Here is a 24,189-nt window from a genome sequence, read left to right as displayed (position 1 = left end):
TTTCTAGAAAACGATGCATGTTTTCATAACTTACCTAAAAGTATGCAAAGAAATGTAGGAAAAAAATTTGTCTGCCGCGAAGCAAGTAAATAACACATTTTTTATGCATTTTCTGCAATAAAAACGAAAAATTAGTACAAAACCCCATTTAGATGCATTCTAATACATTTTACTTTAAATGTCGAAATTTACTTTTTTGAAATACTTTTTTAGTAGTTAAGAAATCCACTCGATGGCAAAAAGAATAGAAATAAAAAATAATAATAAAAACAAAACAAAAAAATAAATACAAAAAAATCAAAAAAGGTCAAAAAAACAAAAAGGATAAAAGTTATTTAAAAACAAAAAAAAATGTATAAAAATAAAATAAAAACAAAGTCTTCAACATTGCCTCCAAATATGCATAAAATTCTGCAGCGAAGCCATGAAGCCGCCATCAACTTGCAATTTTAAAACAACATAAACAAAAATATCACTAAAAACAAAATGCTGAATACTTTTCGCTAATTTCGCACTAGAACCTAATTTCTGAATAAAATAGAATTTTATCATGATCGAAAAAAAGTAAAAAATTCTTTTTTTTTTCAATTTCGTTTAATTTTTGCGGTAGAACTTAATTTCCTACTTAAATTAGAATTATTAGAATTCGGCTAGAATCGAAAACATAAGAAAAACAAGTTTTTAATATTTTTCCCACTAAATATTGCGCCAGAGTCCAAATCCCAAATAAAAACTAAAACTTAGGAATATTCATTTGAAAACCCAGTGGAAGTGTGCAATATTTGCATGTTAGCTTTATAATACCCTTAATTTTGGCGCTAGGACTTCATATCCACATAAAATAGTATTCCAACAGAATCCAAAAAATCAGAAAAATTCAAATTTTTTATAGTTTTCTAAATTTTTGACATTAAAACATAATTTCCGAATAGAATACAATTCTACTAGAATCCAAATCATAAATACAAAACAAAATTTCCAATATTTTTGCGCTAAAACTTAGTTGCGGAATAAATGAAAACCCAGTGAAAGTGTGCAATCTTCGCATGTAAGCTTTTTATATATGAAGTCTCAAAAGTATCTTTTTGTTTACAATCAAAAATTATAATATTAACATATACATAAATACATGTCTTCGCACTTAAAACGTATGTGTAATTATGTTTACAAGCAATTGTCTAAAGTAACTTTTATGTTTGTTTGTTTTTTTTTTTGTTTAGTTGTATTTTTTATTTATATTTGTTTATATTTTATTTATACAAAATTAAAGGAAAACATTTTGGGCAACGCAGTGCTAGTTAGTGCAACTCTACGCCCAACATTAAATAATATTTGTTATAATAAGTTATTATTATTAGGTATTGTTATCAGTTTCAGTTTGGTCAATTCCTTTGACGATCACAAAGTCAAAAGAGCTGACAACTAAACGTAATTTTCGAGTACGCCTAAACGAAATTACGAGTCTTTCCTCTTCTATGTGTGTGTGTTACATATAAGTATGCAGTATGCGGGCAGCAATGCCATAGAAGTTGCTTCTCTCTTCACGCTTAACTTACAATACACAGTACAACAAAATTTATAACTACCGTTATAGCTTTTTTCTTTTCTTTTTTTTGCTGTTTTTTGTCTTGGTTTTTGTTTTTTTGTTTCACTTTCTTTCTTAATTGATTGGTTATTGGTTTTCATGTGTGTGTGTTTTAGCTTTTTTACAGACTTTCATTTATACTAGCATATGCATGTAATACATGGAAATTCATAAAAATATTTTCAATTTACATATACACACATACTTGCATATATAATTATGATACGCTTTAGTTTTCAAACTAATACTAACTATGTAAGCTGCTTTGAATTCCGTTTTATTTTAGTTTTATTTTTTGCTGTTTTTTCCTTTCTTTTTTTCAAGCAATGCACACTCACTCGCTATAAATGACTTGTTGCAATTGCCAAGCGCTTGACGCCACTGCCACTCACATACACAACATATCTACAATGCAAAACGTTCAGCTGTGACACATGCGCGGCAACTTTTTAAAAGTTCATAACACTATGTGTCATACGTTAAACCAGCGCTATAAAATAAATCGTATAATTTACAGACCGAAAGGTGTGTTGTTGTTAAATATAAGCAATTTTTGCGCACTCATTTTGAATGAAAGTGATTTTTGTAATTGTAAATTCTTTTTTTTAATGCTTTAATGAAAATCCAACAACTTTTTTGCTAACGAAAACTTAAGCTTTTGCTCCAGGAGACCGAATATAAGTAGTATTGTAGGCGGCGTAAACTAATCTTGTTCCTTTTTTTGCAGATTTTCTTACATTTATGCACATAAATAATGCCTACTTATAATCAATATATATAAACAATTTCTTAGAAATTCGCAATCATTTTCATAAACTCATTTTCAACTTTATTCTCCACATAAGATATTAACAACGGCATTAAGCGACTGCCTGCCTGCCAGCCACGCTTCACCTTTTTACTTGACTTTAGCATGTAATCCCTAATGGCAATTTGTTTTTGTTTGGGAAATTAAAATTTATATAAAATATATAGAAATTTGTATTACTCTTTTTCCTTTTTTTAGTTTCATTTACATTTCGCTTATTTTCAAATAAAACATCGATGATATTTATATAATAGCATTTACGTTTCCACTGCGCCTCTAAACGCCATTTTAAACATGTATATATGAAATAATTTATAATAATTTCAATTAACCAACAAAAGTAGTGGAAAACATGTTAACTTTATAACTACAAAAAAATTCAATAAACTTTACAGTCTAAACTTAGTAATAAATTAAAATTTGACCTTATTTTAAGGTTTTGTTTCATACAATTCAAACAAGTGTTCAGCACAAATTTAGTTTGTTTTTAGCCAAAAAAATAAAAAAAAATAGAAAAATAAAATAAAAGTAAAAAATTATAATAAACATAAAGCGAGTTCATCATTTACAGCACTGTTTGCTGCTGCGCCGCCACTTCGATTTCGTTTAAGTGTTATAACCTAAAAATAGTTGTGTTAAGCTTCAAGTACAAACAAGTCTCATTTGCTGTGAATTATTAATATTAAACTAAAATACAAAATAGGTCATTATAACGAATTTAAATTATATGTATTACTCCACCATATATGTTTTCGAGTTAGTGCCACTATATAAGCTATGATTTTCGCTATAAATTCTGCACGGTGTATTGTGTAAGCAGGTGCTGTCCAACAACAATTATGCGTGTAATTACTTTATGAGCTTATTGTCATAATTTCCACTTAATGTGATTTTTTCATTAACTATTTATATTAGAATTAAACATATAAACATATGTATGTATGTAGGAGTGTGTGGAACGCAATAAGTGCTTAGTTAATTAGGAAATTAAACGCAGCTAAACTATGTCGCATACAGACAGGCAGACACACCACACACACACGCCAGACACGTGGCTTTAGTACTAAAACATGATTTTAAAGTAACCGAAAAGCATGTTTCGCGCTTAGTGCCGTTACACAACTAATAACTAACAGAATTTATAACCAATTTCATAACGAATACTACTCAAAATGTATACGGTAAAATATATTTTGCAGCAATTTGTGCTTTAATTTTTTTTGTTTTTGTTTTAACTAACCCCCATAAAATAGTATATTTCCCCTATAATTATTTAAATTAATTTTAGTTTTACTCGCTTTTGTTAATTCTCTTGTTTTTTAGATATTTTTATCATGTTTGTTGCTACTACTTTCTGTCTTAACGGCTATAGAGGTTTGTTTTTTCTTTGATTTTCATAATTTTCCTTATTTATTTCAAACGGTTGTGTTCAATATTATTATTTGCATTAATTGTGTGAATTTGAATTAGAGTTTGAGTTTTTTTTTGAGTTTCGAAAAGCATACACAATCCCATATCAATTGCAACACTGTATGTATGTATGTGTGTATGAGCAAGTGTCATGATTTTGTTAAAGGTTTGCAGTTTTTTTTTACTTTTAGGGTTTAAGAGAATGTCACTTTATTACATTTTCAAATTTGATGGCGTTGATGATTATAGGTTGACAACAACAGCAGTTTTTGTAATAAACTAATGATGATTGGTGATTTTAATTATGCTTTTCTTCTTCACTTTCGATATCTGCATTTAAATAACTAGCAACAATAGCAACAATAACTACGACCGCGAATTCAATATGCTTGCTTTAATTACGCTTAGCGAATGCCACACGCACTTGTAAGCGATCTCAATTACCAGCACTTTCACTACTGCCAACTGCATCACCACACACTACAACATCGTTCGTACGGTGGCCACCACCACCAACATCCTTAATAGCATCACTAGCGCTGCTGGCATTCAATTTATTATCATTGCAAGCGGCTGCATAATCCTCCTCGTCCTCCTTGAGCATATACTCAAGCAGCAATTCGTACTCGACTCATCCCTCATTTTGAAAGTCAGCAGCTGGCGACTCCACTTTGATCACGCCCAACTGTTGCAGTTCCTCTCTGGTGGCCGGTTGTGCTGTTGTACGCAATTGCGGTTGCAGTGTGTGTCCGTTGCTTTGCAAAGCCGCCGAATGTATACGGCCGATGACCACGCCACCCATTGTCACCAGATTACCTTCGGGTGTGACACTGCCACCCACTAGCTGTGCATTGATACTGCTCAATTGCACGTTGGACAATTCGCCAATTGATGTTACGTTGAAATGTTCGATTGCATTGGACGGAGCAGCGGCGGTGGCGATGATCGTATTACCATTGTTCGGATTGTTGTTTGTGTGGTTATGTTGTAGTTGCTGGTGCTGTTGCTGTTGTTGCTGCTGCTGTTGTTGTTGTTGATGTATATGATGATTGGCGGCAGAGGCGGCGGCCGCCACTGCTGCTGCTGTTGTTACTGGTGCTTGTATTGTGGTTGTGATCACATTGCGATGATGATTCGCGGGCCGCTGATGTGCGCCAGCGATCACCATGTCCTCTAGTCATCCTTCTTCCTCCTCGGTCTTTATCTTAACGGGTACGTACACCTTGTCCATAACATGTATCTTTATATGGTTGTTAAGTGTACTAGATTGACGGAATTGTTTCTTACAAACGGCACATTCGAACGGTTTCTCACCTGCAATATGAAGAAACTCATATAAATATAAATTTCATATGGATAAATATTTTTATTATACAGACATAAATGTATGATTTATTGCAATACATACCTGTATGGATTTTCACATGATTTGTTAGAGTGCTCAATTGCCGGAAATTCTTCGGACAATATGTGCAATTAAATGGTTTTTCGCCTGTGTGTATTTTTAGGTGATTCGTTAGCGTGGACGATTGACGAAAGGTTTTATCACAAACGTTACATTTGTAGGGTTTCTCGCCGGTATGTATTTTCACGTGGTTGGTAAGTGTGCTTAATTGTCGAAACCGCCGATCGCAGACGCTGCAGAGAAAGGGTTTTTCATGGCCACCACCGCCACCGCTACTGCCGCTGCTGTTGGCACCACCACCTCCGCCACCGTTCGTACTGCTGCCCGCACTGTGACCGTTTGCAACCACTTCCCGACCGGCAGCGAAGTGATGCTCTGACAACGCTGGACTATGTGCTGCTGTCGCTACCAGATGCGCTAAGGGATGTTGCTGCAAAATTGTTGTGGCATTTGCACCGTTAGTGCCACCCGATGCTTGTTGTTGCTCAGCGGCGGCAGCCTGAGCAGCGGCTGCTTGTGCCGCCGCCATAGCAGCCGCTTGAGCAGCGACGTGCGCTTCGGTATTGGCAGCAGCTAGATGCATATTGAACGGAATCGGTATTTCTGTTGTAGTTGTGGCCTGGTGCTGCTGCTGCTGTTGTTGTTGTTGGGATTGCTGTTGCTGCTGATGGTGTGCTACGGTATTGTTCTCATTATTATTGTTGCTATTAGTATTGTTGTTATTATTGTTAGCACCCGCTGCAGCATTGTTCGGCGATGATGACACAATGACAATCTCACAATTTCCCATAGCGGCTGAAGCCGCATGGGCATGTTGCAAATTTTTTATGTGCATTGCTGCCAAGTTTCGGAAATCAAGCTCTGAAGGAGTTCAGGTAGGCCGATATTACCAATTAAGTTTCAAATATATTTTTGGGATATATAAATATTTTGTTGCTATTTGTTTTGGCTGGTTGATCTTATTGTAATTTAAGTGCGAGATATAAGGTGTGTTGGCTTATTTTTTCTATTATAAACCCACTTATATCATTTCGGTCCTAAATAGAATACGCATGGAAACTGTGGGTTTAGCAAAAGAATATTGCCAAGAGAGGATATGGTTACGAAATCTGCAATGGAAATAATATGATTAGTGTAAATTGAAGAGAGGCTTAATTGAAAAAATAAATAAATAAAAATGATGGTATTTAAAAAAAAAGTGCAATTCTTTAAATTCTGCGAGAATGATTTATGTTTAGATTTATAATATTTTATGAAAATATTTATTCACTTGCAGCAAAACTTTTTCAAAAAAATTCCGCGGTGTTGCAGAGTAGAAAAGCTGCATAGTGATGCCTCGCTTTGCGCCACGTTGTTGTTAAGATATTAATGTACAAAGCGATTGGCAGAAAGACAGCGAAGTATAAAAAAATATTGTTTAATATTCATTAGTATGATTTGGCTCATTTTTCGTTTGACCTCTTTATAATTTATTTTGCATATATTAATAACATTGTGTTTCTCTATGAAAACTCCACAAGAATTTACAACATAGCAAAGTTGTGCGTCGAGGTTAGGCGTTACGAGTTTGGCAGTGATGACGGCGCTTAAGTGGTGACGACGATAAGTCAGCAGCGCTGCGCATTGTACCATGTGGCTTAATAATTTTAGTTGTAAGCAACAATGATCAAAGTTAAATTGTGATCATTGCCGTACAAATTATTAACTGCTTATATTTTAGCGTAGAGAAAATTTTTTGAAGTGACTGCGGCAAGTAGCATTTACATATGATTTGAATGGAATGCCAAATACGCGCGGCATGCTGCAGTGGCATACGTTTTTTACCAGCACAAATGACAGCGCACTGTGACCGCTACCATGTGCACATAATCGAATAACATTACGACTGAAGGGAAAGAAGAGTATATGAAATACTTAAACATTATACCGCGACCCCTTACCGGAGGTGGGGATCATTTTTTCGTCAAAGTTCCAATATATTACCCACAATCACGTTTTTGGCGAATCGAAAAAATATAAGAAAACAAGGAATATATATTCAACAAACCCGATTTGTGAAGTAGTTTTTCCACTTCGGCCGTTGACGTCGTCGATGCGACCATCACCACTTTAGACGTTCGCCGCACGGTGCACGCTCACTACATATCTCAACACACCGACCGTACCCCGTTCGCGTAACAATAAGCAGCGCGCACACACTCACACATTATACCGACGATATTCGTTGCTGTCAATACACCTAACGAATACTTTGCTTTTTTGAGGTTAGGAACACACACTCACTTCCCCATTCATCAACTGTAAAACGCGATCGGCTCATAAAAATCCATCAAAGCTTACCGCAACCAGCTCGCATAGTTTGCTGTAGGCTCACTACACCTTACCACCACCATCACCTCCTTTGGCACAAAATATATTTAATATTCAAAACACTCCTTTTTGTTGACCTACCTTCTTGCACTACCTGACGACGAGGACATGCAGTGAAAATAGACTCCAATTTCCCCCCTTTTTAATTCATCTTTCCAGTTTTTCAACTTGCAAATCTCATGCCTTTCCCATACTTGTATTTGTTCTTGTATGAATATTCTTTCCTATGCCCGCTTAGGTTTGTTGCACTTCATTTATAAAGAATGTGAAAATTTTCAAAAAATAGAAAACTTTTCTGCTTCCGTACAAAAAATATGAAGTTACAAAATTGAGTTAAGTTTTTTTTTCTTCGAAAGCAGGCACCAGACACACACAATTTTCTTTTGACGTTTGTTTGTTAATCGAAGTGTTGCCAGCTCAGACTTAATGAACTTAACGTAGTTATCGATAGACGAAAAGACCACTTACAGAGTTGCATATGATGATAAATATTTGTAAAAATGTGAAAAATATTCAGCAGGGCTATTTCAAATCTGACTTTATGTATGTATAGCCATTTTGCCCTTTCAAATATTATTATAACTTGAGAAAATTACGTTAAGAGGACAAATAATTGTTCGTTAAAATTATGCTTTGATTAAATGTGGATTTAACTCTTTTTTTTATTAAAATAATTCATAATACTGCTGTCTTTATATATTATAGCTGTCATATTTCTATTAAACTAGTTCATCTGGAAGAATCGTGGCACCAACACTTTTACATATATAATATAATTTCCGCATGTACAACTTTTACCGGTAGCAGATTTTATATAAATTGGATGTTTTGAATTAATTTATAAAAATGGATAGATTGAATTAATATTATTTTAAAGTTTTACTTCGTCTTAAATATGTTTTTAAATGTAGCTTTTGGCCTGCCGGATTTGCTTATCGTTTTTCAACAACGGCTAACTTCATCATATTTTCACTCAACAGCTGATTGGCAGAAATTTTGTTAGAAACGTTTAATGCAACTTGTGTTGATTTAACTAATATTTATAATTCAGTGAAATAAAACCACAAATTAGGTAAAATTGCATATATTTAAACATTTTATTTCAGTATTATAAGTCACTGTTTAATTATAGGTAAACAAATTCGAAATGCAATCATATGTTAGTCTGTGTAAGATTAGCCGAAAATATTTATAATATTGAGCATACTTTTGATGTGTTATTTTGCTCCTGGTCACGATGTGCTGGTGTAGGATACTTATCTTCTACTGAATAACGTGGCGGATCATCTGAAATGACGGCAAAATGTGTCTTGAATTAGCATTACGCGTACATATAATTGTTGCTAACTTACTAACCATCAACTGCCACCGATTTTTCATTGCGGCAAGATATACCACGCATTTCGCTGAAAAATTTGCGCACCTTACTTGTTTCCTTCTCCGTATCCTTTATCTCTGCAGCCACTTGTCTATGCACGGTATTGATCTCTTCTTGCATTGCTTTTTTACCACGTTCAACCACATCGTCAAATTCGTCATTTTCAAATGGATTATTGCTTTCAAAAGGATTACCAGTAGAGTTTTGCGTGGAATTTACTGATGCTGTTGTGCGTTCATCATCTTCACCATTGGTGGTTGTATTAGTTTTTAGTCCACCTTTAGATGCAGCCTCTGACGCTGATGACACTGCATCTTCCTCTACAGGCGTGGGTTTAAGTGTCTTGCTTTGAAACATTGTGTTTATATTTTCTTTAGCACCAGACACCTCGTTAGCGATTTTTGCAGCCACAGAGTCAACCGCATCCTTCGTGCCGTCTGACATTTTGATAAAGACATTGCCGACGGCGTTTTTAGCACCCGTTGCTGCGCGTTTTGCGCTGTTGCCTATACTTTCGACTGTCGTCTTGGTGTCATTTGCCACACGCTTAGCGTTGTCTCCCACCGTTTCGACCGCGTCGCGTGCACCTGCCGCAGCACGTTTGGCTGCGGTTTCTACCGTATCACGCACATCGGTGGCTGCTGTAGCTGCTTTTTTGGCTGCATTTTCCATTTTATCTGTTATGGTTTCACCCACCTTTTCCGCGTTTGTTTTCAGCTCGGTTTTTGTCGTTTTGACGTCTTCATCTATTTGTGCTGCTTGTTGCGATAAGTCATCTTTAATCTCACTTGCCGCGTCGTTAACCTTCTCTAATTTTGACTCGACTATATTTTTTACTGCCGTATCAGCTGCATCTAGTTTAGTTCCTATTTTATGAGTCACTTCTTTGGCATTGTCTTCGATTTTTTGCATAGAGTTTTTAATTTCCTCTCCGACGCCACCCACCTCTTCCATATCTGAGTTATGACCTTGACTCAAATTATTTAGAGTTTCATTAGATTTACTTGTTATGCGCTCCGCTTGCTCTTCTAACGAGTCGAGCGTGCTTTCAGTATCCTCTCGTTCAAGCGATGCCGCCTTCACATTGTCCGTCACATCCACACCATTATTTATAAAACGTATTTCATTTACAACAATAGTACTATTTAGCGGATCTGTTGTAGTGTTAATCTCCACTGTCAATTGCTCGTCCTCTTCAAATGGCAGTGAAGATGATGAGGCCAGTGCTTGAAAAAAAACAGAAAAGTAAGCCTGTATTTTTTTACGAAGTTTGTAACACCCAGAAGGAAATATCAGAGGTCATATAAGATACATGTATGCATATATGTATATAACTGATCAGGGGACAGCATTATCAAAAGTGTGAAATTCACTAAGAATTAGGAATAGTATCAAATGGTACACCGATGGCTCGAAAACGTCGGAGAAATTAACTCAGCTCATACCTATGGGTAATTTTCCGAGCATATTCCAAACAGAGGTTTCTCGATGTGTGGAGTTAAACCTCCATTTGCAACTATCGCAATGAACGTATTGTTATACTCAGCGACAGTCAAGCGGCACCAAAAACGACCTCTGTATATGAGATCAAAACTCTATTGGTGCAGGAGTGTATAGAACGGCTGAACAGTTTATCAGATCGTAACCAAGTGTTCCTTTTCTGGATGGCTGGTCAGAAAGTTATAGCAGGGAATGAACTGGCTGATAAGCTCGCCCGCTCCGCAGCATCCGCAACATGGTAGGACCCGAACCGTTTATTGCGCTTGGTCCCATACCACAAATGAACTGCTCCGCAAGGATGAAGGAGTGGGCAGGGAGGGATATTGGCAACAACTCTATGGTATTCGCCATGCCAAGTTGATAATGTGTGGTTACAACCTTAAAAGGTTTAAATATGTAATCAATCTCCCAAGGGAGAAACTCAGACTGCTTGTGGCTTTCTACTCGAGCTCAAGAAGCACTTATATAACATGGGCTTAGCTTCTTGTAATAATTCCCCGTTCTGCGACAGATAGCCTGAAACTCCAGAACACCTGCTAAATGACTGCTCAGAAGTCTGTAGATGAGAATAAAGGCCCTTGGGTCCATGTTTCCAAATAGGGATCACATCGCCTCAATTGCATCTACGAGTATATTGGAATTTATCTAGAAAGTCGTTGTGACTTAGGAGAGGGCATAATAGACCTTAGGTCGATCTAACGTTGGTTTTTGGTTTTAACTAAAATTATTTCAATTTTAATGTGAGAAACCTACCGTTTTTATGCTCCCTTTCGCCTTCGGTACTTTCAGATATATTTTCCAAGCTATCCATCAGCACAGGCGATGTGCTATCAATGTGATCATGATCCATTGCCGCTTCATAAGAGAAATTTCGCAACGGTGTCGTCTTCTTGATAGTTGTCGGTGTACTGCCAGTTGTGCTGCTCTCCGGGTAAGGCGTGTGTGGTCGTAGCAATTTATCGGTTGCCGGCGAAGCCTTTTTGCTTAGCGCTGTTGGTGAAAATTTAACGGAATGTGCCGATTTTATAGATCGAATAGATTTGATCGAGAGTGTCGGTGATTTTGCTTCATTATGCACCAAAGCAGCTGTAGCAGCTAATACATGTTTGGCTTCCTCAACGGGTTCAATATCGCTCAACTCCAGATTGCCGTTAGTGTCGGTTTCTTTTGTAACGTTGCCATTATTTTCCGCAACGCCATTCGCCTCTATATTTTTCTCGGCGTTTTCCGGTTCCTTTTCTTGTGTCTTTTGCTCATCTGTTCTTGTTGTACTTGTGGCGCTTGTCGGCTTAGTGACTTCTGCCTTCGCTTCACTTACATTTCCATTATTTTCGTCAGCAGCTGTTTTGATTTCTGCATTTTTCTCTGCCACTTCAGTCGGGTCATTATTTGCGCCATTCGGCATCACATTACTATTCGCATCCGCCAATTTCTTGTCCTCTGCCTCAACTTTGCCACCATCTTTACTTTCAGCTTTTGTTGCACTGTTCACCCGACTCCAGGTTTTAGCACCCGTTCCATTCACCAAAGTCGGTGGCATTACGAAAGTTCGGCTCGCAAAACGGTGTGGTTCAGCGCTGCCGCCCAAGCTTGCTGCGACCGTTGATGAACGCGGTATGCCATGCACCAATATGTGTTTGTTACCCACCGCCACGTCGAGTAGACGTAAATTTTTGAATTTCGAAATCTCACGAAACGTCTTCAAATGATGACCGCTCTCCGAGAAAGTCGTGTAAAACTTATTCGCTTTCGTTAGTACGGCATAGAAGGAAAAGCCCTTCAGCAGTTTCCAAATCGGTCCATTTTCTTCGCTATCATAGTCGTAGAATCGCTGAAATATTAGACTTTTCGTACGCACCGATTCGATGCTACGATAAATGCTGCCGGCATTGGTCACAATAAATATGTCATTCGTCTTTGAAATATGCATGAATATAATTTGCTCCGTTGGTCCGAGATTCTGTTGCAGTTCGGTAAATTGTGAGAATACAAAGTCATTCAGATGACCGGTAAAGTACAGCTTGCCCGTGGTGGTGAGCACCAGCGTCGACTCAGGTCCACAAACAAATTGCTGCACAGGTGCGCCGAGATTTATTTCATGCGGCTTCTGGACTGCGTGGCCTGCGGGCAATCCAAGCTGATAATTTTGATTCGAACCCCATCCAATAAGGCGACCAAAACCTGTGTGGCAAAAATTTATATAAATTGTTAAATATTTCTTAAGGAAAAAATAGCGGTACAATTAAAAAATCAATGCTTTTTAAAGAAAATTTAAAATTTTTTTAAATAGAAAAAAATTAAATATTTTTGGAATAAAAAAAAAATAAATTTAAAAAAAAAATTATTTATTTAATAAATTTTATTTTTTTTTATTTAAAATAAAAAAAAAATCTTAAATTTTTTTTAATTTTTTTTTTAAATTTTTTTTTTATTTAAATATAAATTAAAAAAAAAATAAAAAATTTTTTAAATAAAAAAATAAATTTTTTTTAAATAAAAAATTCTTAAATTAACAAAAATTATTCCTTTCTTCAATAAATTACTCACTGGTCATCAGCACAAAGTGCTCATCGCCCGCCAAGACATGCGTGTAACACTCAGCATCCTCATTCTTCGATAAACACTCGTCCAGGTCGTCAATTCGAAATGGCTTGCGTATAATTTGACATTGCTCATCCGCCACGGTGGCCATACTGAAATTGCGCGCCACATTAGAGTCGCTTGGAAAGATATTGCGACCCGTGTAGAACAGTTCATTTGAATCTAACGGTTAATAAATAGTGTCAGTTGGCTGCTTGAATGCATGTGTAGTAGTTATGTGACACTTACGTGTGAGTATTATGGACCAATCGTTGCCGAAAGCGACGTCGGCTATTTTCAAACCCAGCGTTTTCAATGATTTCACGCATGTTGGCTTGGTAATTATATCGCCATGACTAGTGCTATTGTGGTTTTTGTTATTGTTGCCATTTTGGTTGGACGGACTGCCAATACCCAGTTGACCGTAGTGATTTTCACCCCAAACAAATAATCGTCCACTTTCTGTAATGTGAGACATTAATTGCATTAGTCGAGCACTTTTTTCATTGCACTCGAAAGTGTTTGGTTGTTTGTGTGTCTCTGTGTTTTCAATACACATATAATTATATCTAGCATATACATATAATATGAGCGGATGTTGTTTAATGTGTTGGTGTAGAATATCGACGTTTTCGAGTGTTTTGTCTGCATTTTGTTGTTGTTGTGAAGCTTAAAAGTTTTTGTTATTAGCAATTAATATAAAGTTGAGTGCCGTTATTCGTTTTTTTTAACCAACTTGTCGTCTAAAAGCTTACAGAGCAAGACGGTGCGATGGGAGGAAGTTATTCGTTTTGTCTTCAATTAGCAAAAAGTGTTTTTTTTTTTCGAGAAAAGAATAAAATTAAATTTTGTAAATATTTTTGTTGATCATTTTGATCGTCTGTTGACCCTAATTATACACTTTACTGTTACAGAGTATATTAGTTTTGTTCACCTAGCGGTCGCTTGTAAAGGGTGATCCATTTCGAGTTTCCATCCTTTTTTTTAAAGAAAAAACACAGAAACTGCAAATCTAATGGACAATGTTTATTGTCCTTCAAAAGAACATTCTTTGGCATTTATTTTTTGAAGATTATCTCTTTCAAAGGTTGGCCGCGGTTACGTCTCAGATGGTCTATCCGTTAAGTCCGATTTTCGATGACTCGTTCGAGCATTTCGACTGGTAACTGGCGAGTGACAAGGTCTCTCAGTTTTTGAGATACGGCTTAAATTATGTCATTTAAATTATATAGAAGTTATAAATTGTGTTTTAATTGTAATTAATCAATAATTTGATGTCCTTTGCTTGCCAAACATTAATCGAACGAATTTCACGACAATAATCAAAAAGAGAAGAATCATCCTTTACCAATGATAATTCGAATTCCCACATAAACCACTCAGAAATATAATTAGAATTGAATACTTAAAACTTTCGTCCCATATTTCAGTTTGTTTGTTTATGACGCACTATAAAAAAATATTGCCTACATTTAGGGTAAATGAAATGAGCACATTTATCAAGATAAGGTGAATATAATTAACTATAACAACTAAAAATAAGTAAAATGTAATTACTTCCACATTAAAAACTTTGATTTTAGTCAGCCATATGCATAGGTACGCCCTCTCATATTTACTTAAGCTTTCAGCACCTAACAGAAGTGACGCCAGTGCGTATGAGTGATTTTTCATAGAGAATGTATGTATCAGTTGTGATGACTTTTGTTATCAATCAAATTGTTCATTATTGATTAATTGGCGGCAAATTTACTTGTATAATGTAAAAATATGAGATCTATAAAATTACAAAATATAGTACTGTTATCTAAATGTGTTCTCTCTAGGTGAGCTTCGCTTCTTTGCGCTTATTTTCTCAGCTGCTTAAGACTTCTAATTTTTCATTTTATTAATTTCACATCTATTTTACACTTTAGTTCACACATTCAACTGCTTTTATTACAATAATTACACAGCACAGCATAACACCGACGCTTACTAAAGTCATACCGAAATTCATGCCCCGAAATTCCTTGCCACGCAATCTTTGTACTAGTTTTTAAAGTTGTGCTACTTTGTTTCCTCTTTTAACCAGCAAGAAATTCTGGGGCCATGTTGACAAGTAAATTGCATGTTAAATGCAATTTAAGAAATTATTCAACTATTTACTTTTACTTTCGTTTTCCGTTCAAGTCTGCCCTGGCACATTAAACTTACGCTTGAACACTTGAACTGTTTGTCAATTGCCTAATTTCTCCGCTAACAATACTAAAAGTTAGAATGAATTCAGCAAATGTTAAATTGAAACAAAGAATAATTCAAGAAAAACACAGAAATATAAGGAAGGTATAATTTAGGTTAAGATCAAGTTTGAAATAATTCCAGTTGTATATAAAACTTAATTGTAAATGTTATAAATATCTTTACAACATTTAACACATATATCTTTCATAAAGCGAAGCATAAAGTTGACCAAAATGTAGGAAGAGTCTTCTCAATAAATTTCACTGATTTAATCTTGTGGGCAAAAAATAGTAAGACTTTTTTATTTTAATTTCACACGAAAATCCATTCTTCGAAATATTTTTTTCTAGGTTGTTATGACTATCAGTAACATCTCTGCCAAATGTCACATCAAAATAATTATTAGTGTTGTATTCTATTATAAGCTTGTCTGTCTGAAGTCTGTCTTAAGTTCATAAATTGCATTCGGCGATTTTTACGATGAGTGAAATTATTCAACAAAGAAGTTCAATAAAATTTTGTATGCCGAAACAAATTTCAAGTGCAGAATGTTTGAAAACGCCTTCGGTGAGAATTGTTTGTCGCGAGCAAGTGTTTTTGATTGATTCAAATTATTCAAAAGGTCTAGAACGCGTTAATGGCGAACTACGTCCAGGACGGCCATCAACATCAACTGATGATCAATACGTCATTAAAGTAAAGAAATTGATGCTTGAGAATCGAAGATTAACAGTCAGAGATCTCACCGGAATCGTTGGAATATCGGAAGGATCATTGAAAACCATTTTAAAAGATCATTTGGGCCTAAGAAAAGTGAAAGCACGATGGGTTCGAAAATCAGTAAATTTTTTTAATGTCTGTGAAACAATGCTTTCAGACCACCAGTATACCATGAAACGTATTATTACAGGGGATGAGTCCTGTATCTATGTTTACGACCCGGAAATATACTATAAATTGGCCGAATGTCGTGGCAAAGGTGAACCGAAACCGAAAATCCACATCAAAGCAGGTCAAAAATCAAGGTTATGTGGACAGTTTTCTTCGATTATCTAGGTCTCGTGTACTCCGAATTCCTTCCGCGGGCCAAACTGTCAACAAGGAATACTATTTAAGTGTTTTGCGTCCTTTGCGCTAAGCTATTCGTGAAAATAGGCCGGCTGAATATAGTTACTTGCAAAATAAAGACCGTCTTGACCATATAGTATATCTGATATCAAATTCGTAAGCAGCGACCCCCAAAACTTTCGAGTCACAAGTTCTAAGCAAATTTGCTAATATTTAAAAAAAGTTTAAAAAATTGAGTTTGCAACTGAAAATCTCCCATTATTTCGAGGTTAGAAAAAAATTATGGTGTTGGGCAAAACAGACGTGGATACGAGCTCAGCGACACCAAAAACCATAATAATCTAGGTTCAATGAAAGGAACCCCTCTATGAATTTTTTTGTGGACCTGTATAATCTGTGTCGTGAAGGTATTTCAAATACAAAAGTTTTGCATACAGGAACTTAGATAATTTTGATTGCTTCGTTTGTATGACAGCTATGCTATAGTGGTCCAATATTGGCGATTTCGACAAGTGAGATTGTTGTGAGAAAATTACGTGTTCAAAATTTCAGATTGATGTCGACTCAGCTCGTTATGCTAATCTTAGTCACGATAAACTTACTGTATCCTGTTCAAAGTATAAAACTCGTTTGCTGGAAATATTGTGATTTAATTGGACTGCCATTAAACAGCTAGAAAAAAGTGTTCAGAAATATTTCGTAGAGCTTAATCACTTTGCGAAGCATAAAAATAAATATTTGAAAGAAAATTTGGTTCTAACACCTCATTCATAGCTCTCTGTTACTAAAATTACTAAAAAATAGACATTTCTATTCAAAAATCGATGTATTAGAATTAGTCAGATGTTCTTAATATCCTTATGGACCAATTCAATACATATTGGCTGATGTTTTGAAAATGAAATGCCTCGTAGCCAGAGTCGCACTAAAATAGACAAATTTTTACAGAAACAATTTCAGTTTGTGGTCTTAAAAGAGTTACTTGTGAAAGTAGCTGAGTAGCTGACTCCTTTTCCTGAAAGGAATACTCATTGTTTGAGATTTCTATGCTGAGGAATTCGCCAAACTTTTAAGATTTTCTTTCCATGTTGTCAGGTCTATGTAAGCGAAACGAAGCCGCATATACAAGTATATGTATGTAATATGTTCGGACAAGAGCTGTCAAATCGACAGACCCCTCTTTTCCGAATTATTTGGCCGGCTACAGCAAGAGCTGTAACATTTTTTAATATTACTAATATATGTATTCCGTTGTCTAAAATTGGCTACGGAGTGCCACCAACAATTTTAGAAAACTTTTTCTATAAATATATCTAGCATGGGTGGATAAATAGTTGTCACATATTAAGGTTATGTGAGAAACCCCTCATACTATTAATAATTGAAATTGAGTTGTATTGGTTAGGTTTATGTTTGTGTGAGTATGCAATCATTACAATGGCCGCTTGTTCGAAACACGCAATTTGTTGATCTTTTTCTGTTGCTTCCTTATCCAATTGGAAATCAAATGGCACTTGCCACCGGCTTGGTGCTTTCAAATGTTATTGTCAAATATTAAGTGACCAACAGAGCTAAAAATTTGTTTTGCGTGCCATCGAACGGAATCTATTATTTATATTTCCACAAATACATGCATTATACATACATATTTTGTTACATATATATTTACATAGGGCCGGTTTGATAAGTACTTGGCCCCACCGTCTGATGGCGTCAGTATCGCCAAAAAATTGTACTTTTTTGTACTCGAGGACGGCTATAGCAAGAATTCCAGGCGAACCTCAATCAAAACATGGGTTCATTAGTAGACACCAGTGATCGAGATACGGTTCAAAATGTGAATTTCATCCAGCAAACCCGCTGCGAAGAAGACGTACACTGTTGTTGCATCTTGTACCTAATCGCCGTTAGGATGGTAAGTATTATATAAATTGTCTTCGACGTCTTCCTACGGTTAGACGAAGACTGTCTTATATGCCGGAAAGGTGGCAGCCACAGTCCCACTGTTTTCTGGTATTTACAAGATGTGATCTAATAGACTAACTAGAGAAAGTCGAAGTGGTCAAAGGGCTCTGCTGTGTCGAATTATTGGACTGAACGCGACCTCCTTTTGATTTCAAACAAAGTCACTCGCTGGGCAGAGGTTTGAGTCCAATAAGGATATTATCGACGCCCTGCATATTTTCAAAACATCGTGCTAAAAGTGGACTAAGTTGCGAAATAAATCGTACACATTTCTGTTGTTGTACCATGAACAGGATATATTAATTTCGTCAAGAAGTTTGTAACGCCACGATGGAAGACCCCATAAACCGTTTCCGCGACCGTGGGGTCTATGTAACCGCAACGAACTCGAATTTTTATTCGGCCAAGAACTGTCAAATCGGCAGCATTCCTCCAAATATTTTTGGAATGTTTCCTGCCGTTACAAAAACAACAAGAACAACAAACCTCGATTTAATCATTTTCGTCTGTATAGACGCGAACTAGTCCTTATTTGTGAGATATCGATTTGAAATTTCACACACATCATTTTCTAGCCAAGAAACTGCTAGATTGTGGGAACTGTCGACATCGGACTACTATAGCGCGTAGCTGCCATACAAACTGAGCAGTCGAAATCGAGTTCTTATATAGAAAACTTTTTTATTTGAGGAGATATCTTCACGAAATTTGTCAAAAGTTATTTTCGAAGACAATGACACAATCGCCGGAAAAAATTTTCAGATCAGACTACTATAGCATATAGCTACCATACAAATGGACACATCAAAAACTAGTTTTTGTATAGAATATTTTTTATTTATTCTTTTTTTTTATTTTTTTTAACATTTCCTGTACTTATTGCACCGTCCTCGTATTTATAAGTGCATTGCATTTTTTTTTTTCGAAAATATTTTCCAAATTACCACAAATGACCGCACTTTGATGCGGTCCAGATATCAAACGTTTCACCGGATCGTTTTTGATGTAGAAGTAGCTCTGCGTGTTCTCAGCCAAATGCGATTTGCCGAGCGTAAAAATGGCGCCAGTGTTCGGTATATCCATTTTCGAACTTAATTTTTTTAATATTTTTAATTATAAAACACACTTTCAGTTAATAAATTGTGCAATAATATTGAACAATTTTATTTATTTTATGCAACTTTTGCGCTTATTTGCTTTAACAACATTTTTTTACAGTTATTTTCATGCACTGCTTTTGTCACTGCGCTTTCCGGTCATAAATCGGCGACGGAAATCACATATACATGCATACATATGTACAAAAGCAACAGTAAACACGGGCGAAAATGTCACTAATAAACGCGGCGTCGCAAGGCATCGATTTTTGTTTTACCGCTGGCGTTTGCCTATGCACTGTACTACAAAAACCGTTAACCGGGCAAATAGCACGACGCGTTAAAAAATTATAATTTAGCATACATATAGGCGTATGAGCATGCCTTTGCTTTGTAAGTGCATATATCGGCAGCGCTGCACGCCTGTTACACCGCCACTTTCGGTATTTCCACTTTTTACCGTTAGCGCTATAGTATTTTTTTTGTATTTTCTCTTTTTTTTTTGTGTAACTAGTGCCGTTATTTTCCTCCACTTTCCTATTGGACGGCGTTGGCTTTGTGTTTGCGTGCGCGACGCGTAGTTACCGGCGGCGCGCTGGCGTCTCGTTAATATCCGCGGAGCGTGTTGTGCTGTGGTCAGCCGGACGGTTGCTACTAGACTGGACATGCAGTCCTTTTTCAAGTAATCGTCCACCAAAGTGGCCGCAGGACAGCCGCTTAGGCGACCACGACGCTTTCGCTGTTGCTTCAGTTGGCGCTGGCAGGCGCTTGATTGGTATACCTTACAGTCACTTAACTGTCGTTTTTCAATACACAAATGACGTGCATGCATATGTGTTTATGTGTTTGTTTTCTATGTGTGGCACTAGTGGAAGTGGGGGCCAAGGAGTTGTTTATAAAGATATATGGATTCATATGTGTACATATGTGAGTGTTTGTGTATATATGTGAGTGTATGCGTGTCTGTTTGTTTGATTGTATATGTAGTTTTCTACATACATATATTTGTAGTCATGTCTGTATGTGTGTGCCGCGCTTCGCTTTGTAAATTTCTTCGGAATTGGGACATTCATTCACGTTTCGGTAGTATTGGTCGTTTAATAGTTGAAAATAACTGTAACTTGTACTTGATTATATACTATATACTACTTATATATATGTGTATATGCTTGTACATTTTAGCTCTTTGTTTCGTCCACTTTGCATGTCCCGATTTTCGTGGCACGCACTTTGGCGCCCAAACCGTACGAACAGCTGTGCGGTGTCGGTTTCTTTCACCAAGCGCTAAACGTCAGTAGTTAAGTGGACGTTGTGAACGCGGCTGTCTGTCATTATTGCGAAGCGTGGACGTTGGCCGCCTTGTACTTCGGCTTACTTTTTCGTGCTTGCTTCAGTGAAATTGTCATCCGTTCCGTGTAAAGTGATTTCTGATTTACATATACATACAAACAACTACGCTAAACACATATACATATATATATTTTTGTGCACACATGCATACAATTTTCTACATACAAGTATAGAAATTTCTACACATGCCTGCACATATGCAAATGTATGTGTGCGTTTGTCAATGCAAATAAATTTAATTTTTGTTGCGCCTGTGTGTGTGAGTTTGCATACATTTACATATATTCGCTGTGTTTGCCTTTAATTTGTATATTTATGCTACAAATACATTTTATTAACATACATAAATACCGTTAATATATATTTTGTATTTCCATTCATCACTTTTTTTCCTCTCTTTCAGCTGCACTTTCCTTTTTACGGCGCACAGACGTCCATGTAAAAGATTTCGGGGTAAGATAATTGCTTTGTTGTGGCTAAATTTTTGACTACACTCATACATGCGCATATAATTTCAGCACATGCATACATGCATACAAATATACATATATATTTTGATTTCTATATACAGTACTATATTATCTTAGTCGGTAAAACTTTATTGGCTTCAATTAATAACGGTATCTTTGTACACGAGCGACTCACTAAACTTGTAATGATTATTTAGTTTGTTGTTGTCAATTACGTACTCCACTGAGTGTAATTATAACGGCGCTAAATATTTCTGATACATTCTCCTACTCCATATGCATGTATGCGTCATCGTAATTTGTGTTGGTCATCACTATTCTCAACGGGAAATCTTTAAATGCCTTGATCGAGTACATAATATTAATATTAAGGGCTCAAATTTTCAAGGAATTTTTTTGGGTATTTCTAAGGAAATTTCATTAGTGGATTGAAAAAAAAAATAGTTAAAAAAACACCCTAATACAAGTATGTATATTAAGAAAATAAAATTAAAACAAGTAAGGAAGGGCTAAGTTCGGGTGCAGCCGAGCATTTTATACTCTTGCAACTTTCAGGAATCAAAGCAAAGGAAATACTTTAAGATGTAAAACGTCAACCTGAGCATCGAAACCCAAGCAATGTTATATACATGTTATATATAACTCAGATGCTGATAGACACATAAGGTTTGTTAGAAAAACGAAAAAATCATTATATGTAGTATATGGAAGTTGGGGTCGTATCGACCAATTTTTATCTATTTTTCCCAATACCACAAACTGTTAACATGTCACATACTAAAAAACTAATCATATAGATTAAAGTCAGTCGGATATTCGAAAATCCTGATATTAGTCAAGTTTTCGCTCAAATTTATTTATTTTTTATTATCATAGATATACACTGTTGTGAGCAAAACACGATAGCTCATTTTCATTGAGATAACTCCCATATTGACCGATATATGCGGTACAAAGTCAGCCGGAAGTTCGATTATCTTTATATTAGATATATGGGGACTAAGAGAAGTATTGGTCCTATTCAATCCATTTTTGACGTACAGACATATTATTGTCAGAGAAGTACTATCCCTGAATTTCAATTATATATCTCAGACATTAACTGATATTTTCTAACAAAAGTCAACTTTAGATACCGGGGTCTAAACATTCGGAGCCTAGGTGCCTGTCAATTTTTGTTGGATTTGAACAATTTTTAGTCTTAAGGTGGCTTACTTTAAAGGCATAATTCGTGCAAAGTTTAGTGCATACTGGAAACTGAAAGAATCAAGTGGAATTTAAAATTATGCTATGTGGCAAGTAGGCGTGGTTACTGTCGGATTTCGCTCATTTTCACAACATGACATAAAAATATGAAAAGAATGCCACCTACCAAATTTTGTCGAAATCGAACAGTCTGGTCCCGTGATATGGGATTTCACAAAAAAGTGGGCGGTGGCACTTCCATCGTCCAATTTTCACACCGGTTCCCATAAAGCTCTCTCATACCATATCGGGGGTAAAATTTCATGTCTTTGGCGTATTTAGTTATTGATTTTTTGTGCTTTGAGTAGTTGTTAACAGTACCGTTATATGGCGAGTGGGCGGAGTTATTATCCGATTTCATCCATTTTCACACTGTTTGCAAATTGATTTAGAAAAATCATTGTTTAAAGAATCATGTAGAAATTTTCCAACGAAACATGCAGCTTTCCCCAAATAGTTTTATGATTTATTCCACATCCATTGTTAAAGGAACTACCATACCGCACTAGAGCCATATATTCCGACCCATATTACAGAAGCCCGTTTTCCTTTACGAATTTTAAGACTTACAATTAATCGTCTCGAGACTACTTTCCATCCTTTACTTTTCAAACTATCGATTATGGCATTTCCTCATTCGTCATAATTTTCCTCGTAAAATCATTTGTTAAACCCAATATGATAGAGTGTTTACGACTAATGATTGATTAGCTTACACTCAGCTCTAAGTAAATATGCCTATTAACATTTGTATTTATTTATACATAGCCCTTTTCGTCATTCCTCAACCCTTTGCGCGCGATTTAAATTCGTTCTGGCTGCGGTCAGTAATCAAGACAATGTAAATGTCTTAGCATTACCACTGAATTACGCTAATAAATTTCATTAATTTTGCCAAATTCGGACTAAATTTGTTTTGACGCGGTTTTGTAGGTATTACACAATGTAAATTATTATATATTTAAATATCGACAAGGCGTTTTGGTATGTCCCAGCGCCAAGAATTTACATAATCACGGAATTCTTGCTAATTTGACTTCTATATAGTCGTATAGACATGCGTTAGGGTGATTCATAAATTTATGGGGATATACTTTTTTGGTCCCAGAAAGTATATTCAACAAATACATAGTTCAGTAAGAGCTTAAGACTTTAAGTAAGAGCTGAGACCATGCCGAGACTACGAAAAAGAGAAGTTGTAGAGTTCTTCTCGGTACAAAGATTATATATTTCCAATTTCTATTAGTTCTTCTTCTAAAATAAAACTTAAAAATTCAAAAAACGTGTACTAAACTCGCTTACATAACGTTTTAATTTTTTATATTTATTTCAATCCTAGTTGCACCACCCTAATGCAAATAAGTTAACTTTTCCCCCCCTTTTTTCTTACGCATAAATTTCTTTTTTTCTTTCTTCGTTAATTATGCGTGGTTGGTTTTACACTTGGAATTTTGTTGTTCTTACGTGTGTTTCTTTTATTTGCGTTTGCTTTACAACCGTTAGGCCCGATTTTATAGCGACTTTTATCCTTCCACATCCGCGACGACTGTGCGTTAATTACGCATATTAATGTGGTTACCAAGAGGCCATTCGCCATTCCTTTTAAATACACGTATGACCTTGAAGTCAAGCAATTTTCTTGAAACAAAGCCTTGTTCTGTTCTCTTGAAATAGTTACTCACTCTCTCTGCTAAATCTCTACCTGCCGCCCTTAAAGATTTGCGTAGGCTTTTCT

General features: G+C 35.9%; 3 protein-coding genes across 9 annotated transcripts in view; 1 reads left to right on the top strand and 2 right to left on the bottom strand.

Moving 5' to 3' along the window:
* Window positions 1–1,029: 1,029 nt before the first annotated feature.
* On the bottom strand, window positions 1,030–7,972 carry LOC105222451 (adult enhancer factor 1). Of its 3 annotated transcripts, none has more exons than XM_011199794.4 (3): window positions 7,660–7,972; window positions 5,212–6,317; window positions 1,030–5,117 (listed from the first exon to the last, which is right to left on the bottom strand). In XM_011199794.4, the coding sequence occupies exons 2-3, from the start codon at window positions 6,041–6,043 to the stop codon at window positions 4,981–4,983; spliced, it is 969 nt and encodes a 322-aa protein (XP_011198096.1). In that variant the 5' UTR covers window positions 6,044–6,317; window positions 7,660–7,972; the 3' UTR covers window positions 1,030–4,980. The 3 variants fall into 3 exon arrangements, with proteins under 3 accessions (XP_011198096.1, XP_011198098.1, XP_011198097.1); XM_011199796.4 differs by lacking the exon at window positions 7,660–7,972 and adding an exon at window positions 7,149–7,444 and having other exon boundaries at window positions 4,839–5,117; XM_011199795.4 differs by lacking the exon at window positions 7,660–7,972 and adding an exon at window positions 7,256–7,444 and having other exon boundaries at window positions 4,839–5,117.
* A 532-nt stretch (window positions 7,973–8,504) lies between these two features.
* Window positions 8,505–24,189, top strand: part of LOC105222449 (uncharacterized) — a 32,892-nt gene continuing 17,207 nt past the window's right edge. Inside the window, exons 1-2 of one of the 5 annotated variants that reach the window (XM_049458965.1) lie at window positions 8,505–8,650; window positions 21,143–21,192. The gene's annotated coding sequence lies outside the window, so the exon portion shown is untranslated. Of the gene's footprint in view, window positions 8,651–20,665; window positions 20,805–21,142; window positions 21,193–24,189 lie in introns of those variants that run through there. The other 4 variants (XM_049458963.1, XM_049458968.1, XM_049458964.1 and 1 more) reach the window with 4 other exon arrangements.
* Window positions 8,652–20,154, bottom strand: LOC105222448 (X-linked retinitis pigmentosa GTPase regulator). The gene is made up of 6 exons (XM_049458959.1): window positions 19,237–20,154; window positions 13,286–13,498; window positions 13,004–13,219; window positions 11,210–12,637; window positions 8,935–10,182; window positions 8,652–8,865 (listed from the first exon to the last, which is right to left on the bottom strand). Exons 1-6 carry the CDS (start codon window positions 19,373–19,375, stop codon window positions 8,768–8,770), a joined length of 3,342 nt encoding a protein of 1,113 aa, XP_049314916.1. The 5' UTR covers window positions 19,376–20,154; the 3' UTR covers window positions 8,652–8,767.

The sequence above is a fragment of the Bactrocera dorsalis genome, chromosome 5 (assembly GCF_023373825.1).
Source record: "Bactrocera dorsalis isolate Fly_Bdor chromosome 5, ASM2337382v1, whole genome shotgun sequence".
Lineage (NCBI taxonomy): Eukaryota > Metazoa > Arthropoda > Insecta > Diptera > Tephritidae > Bactrocera > Bactrocera dorsalis.
Note: the sequence above shows the minus strand (reverse complement) of the source record. Positions and strands in the feature narration are given on the sequence as shown.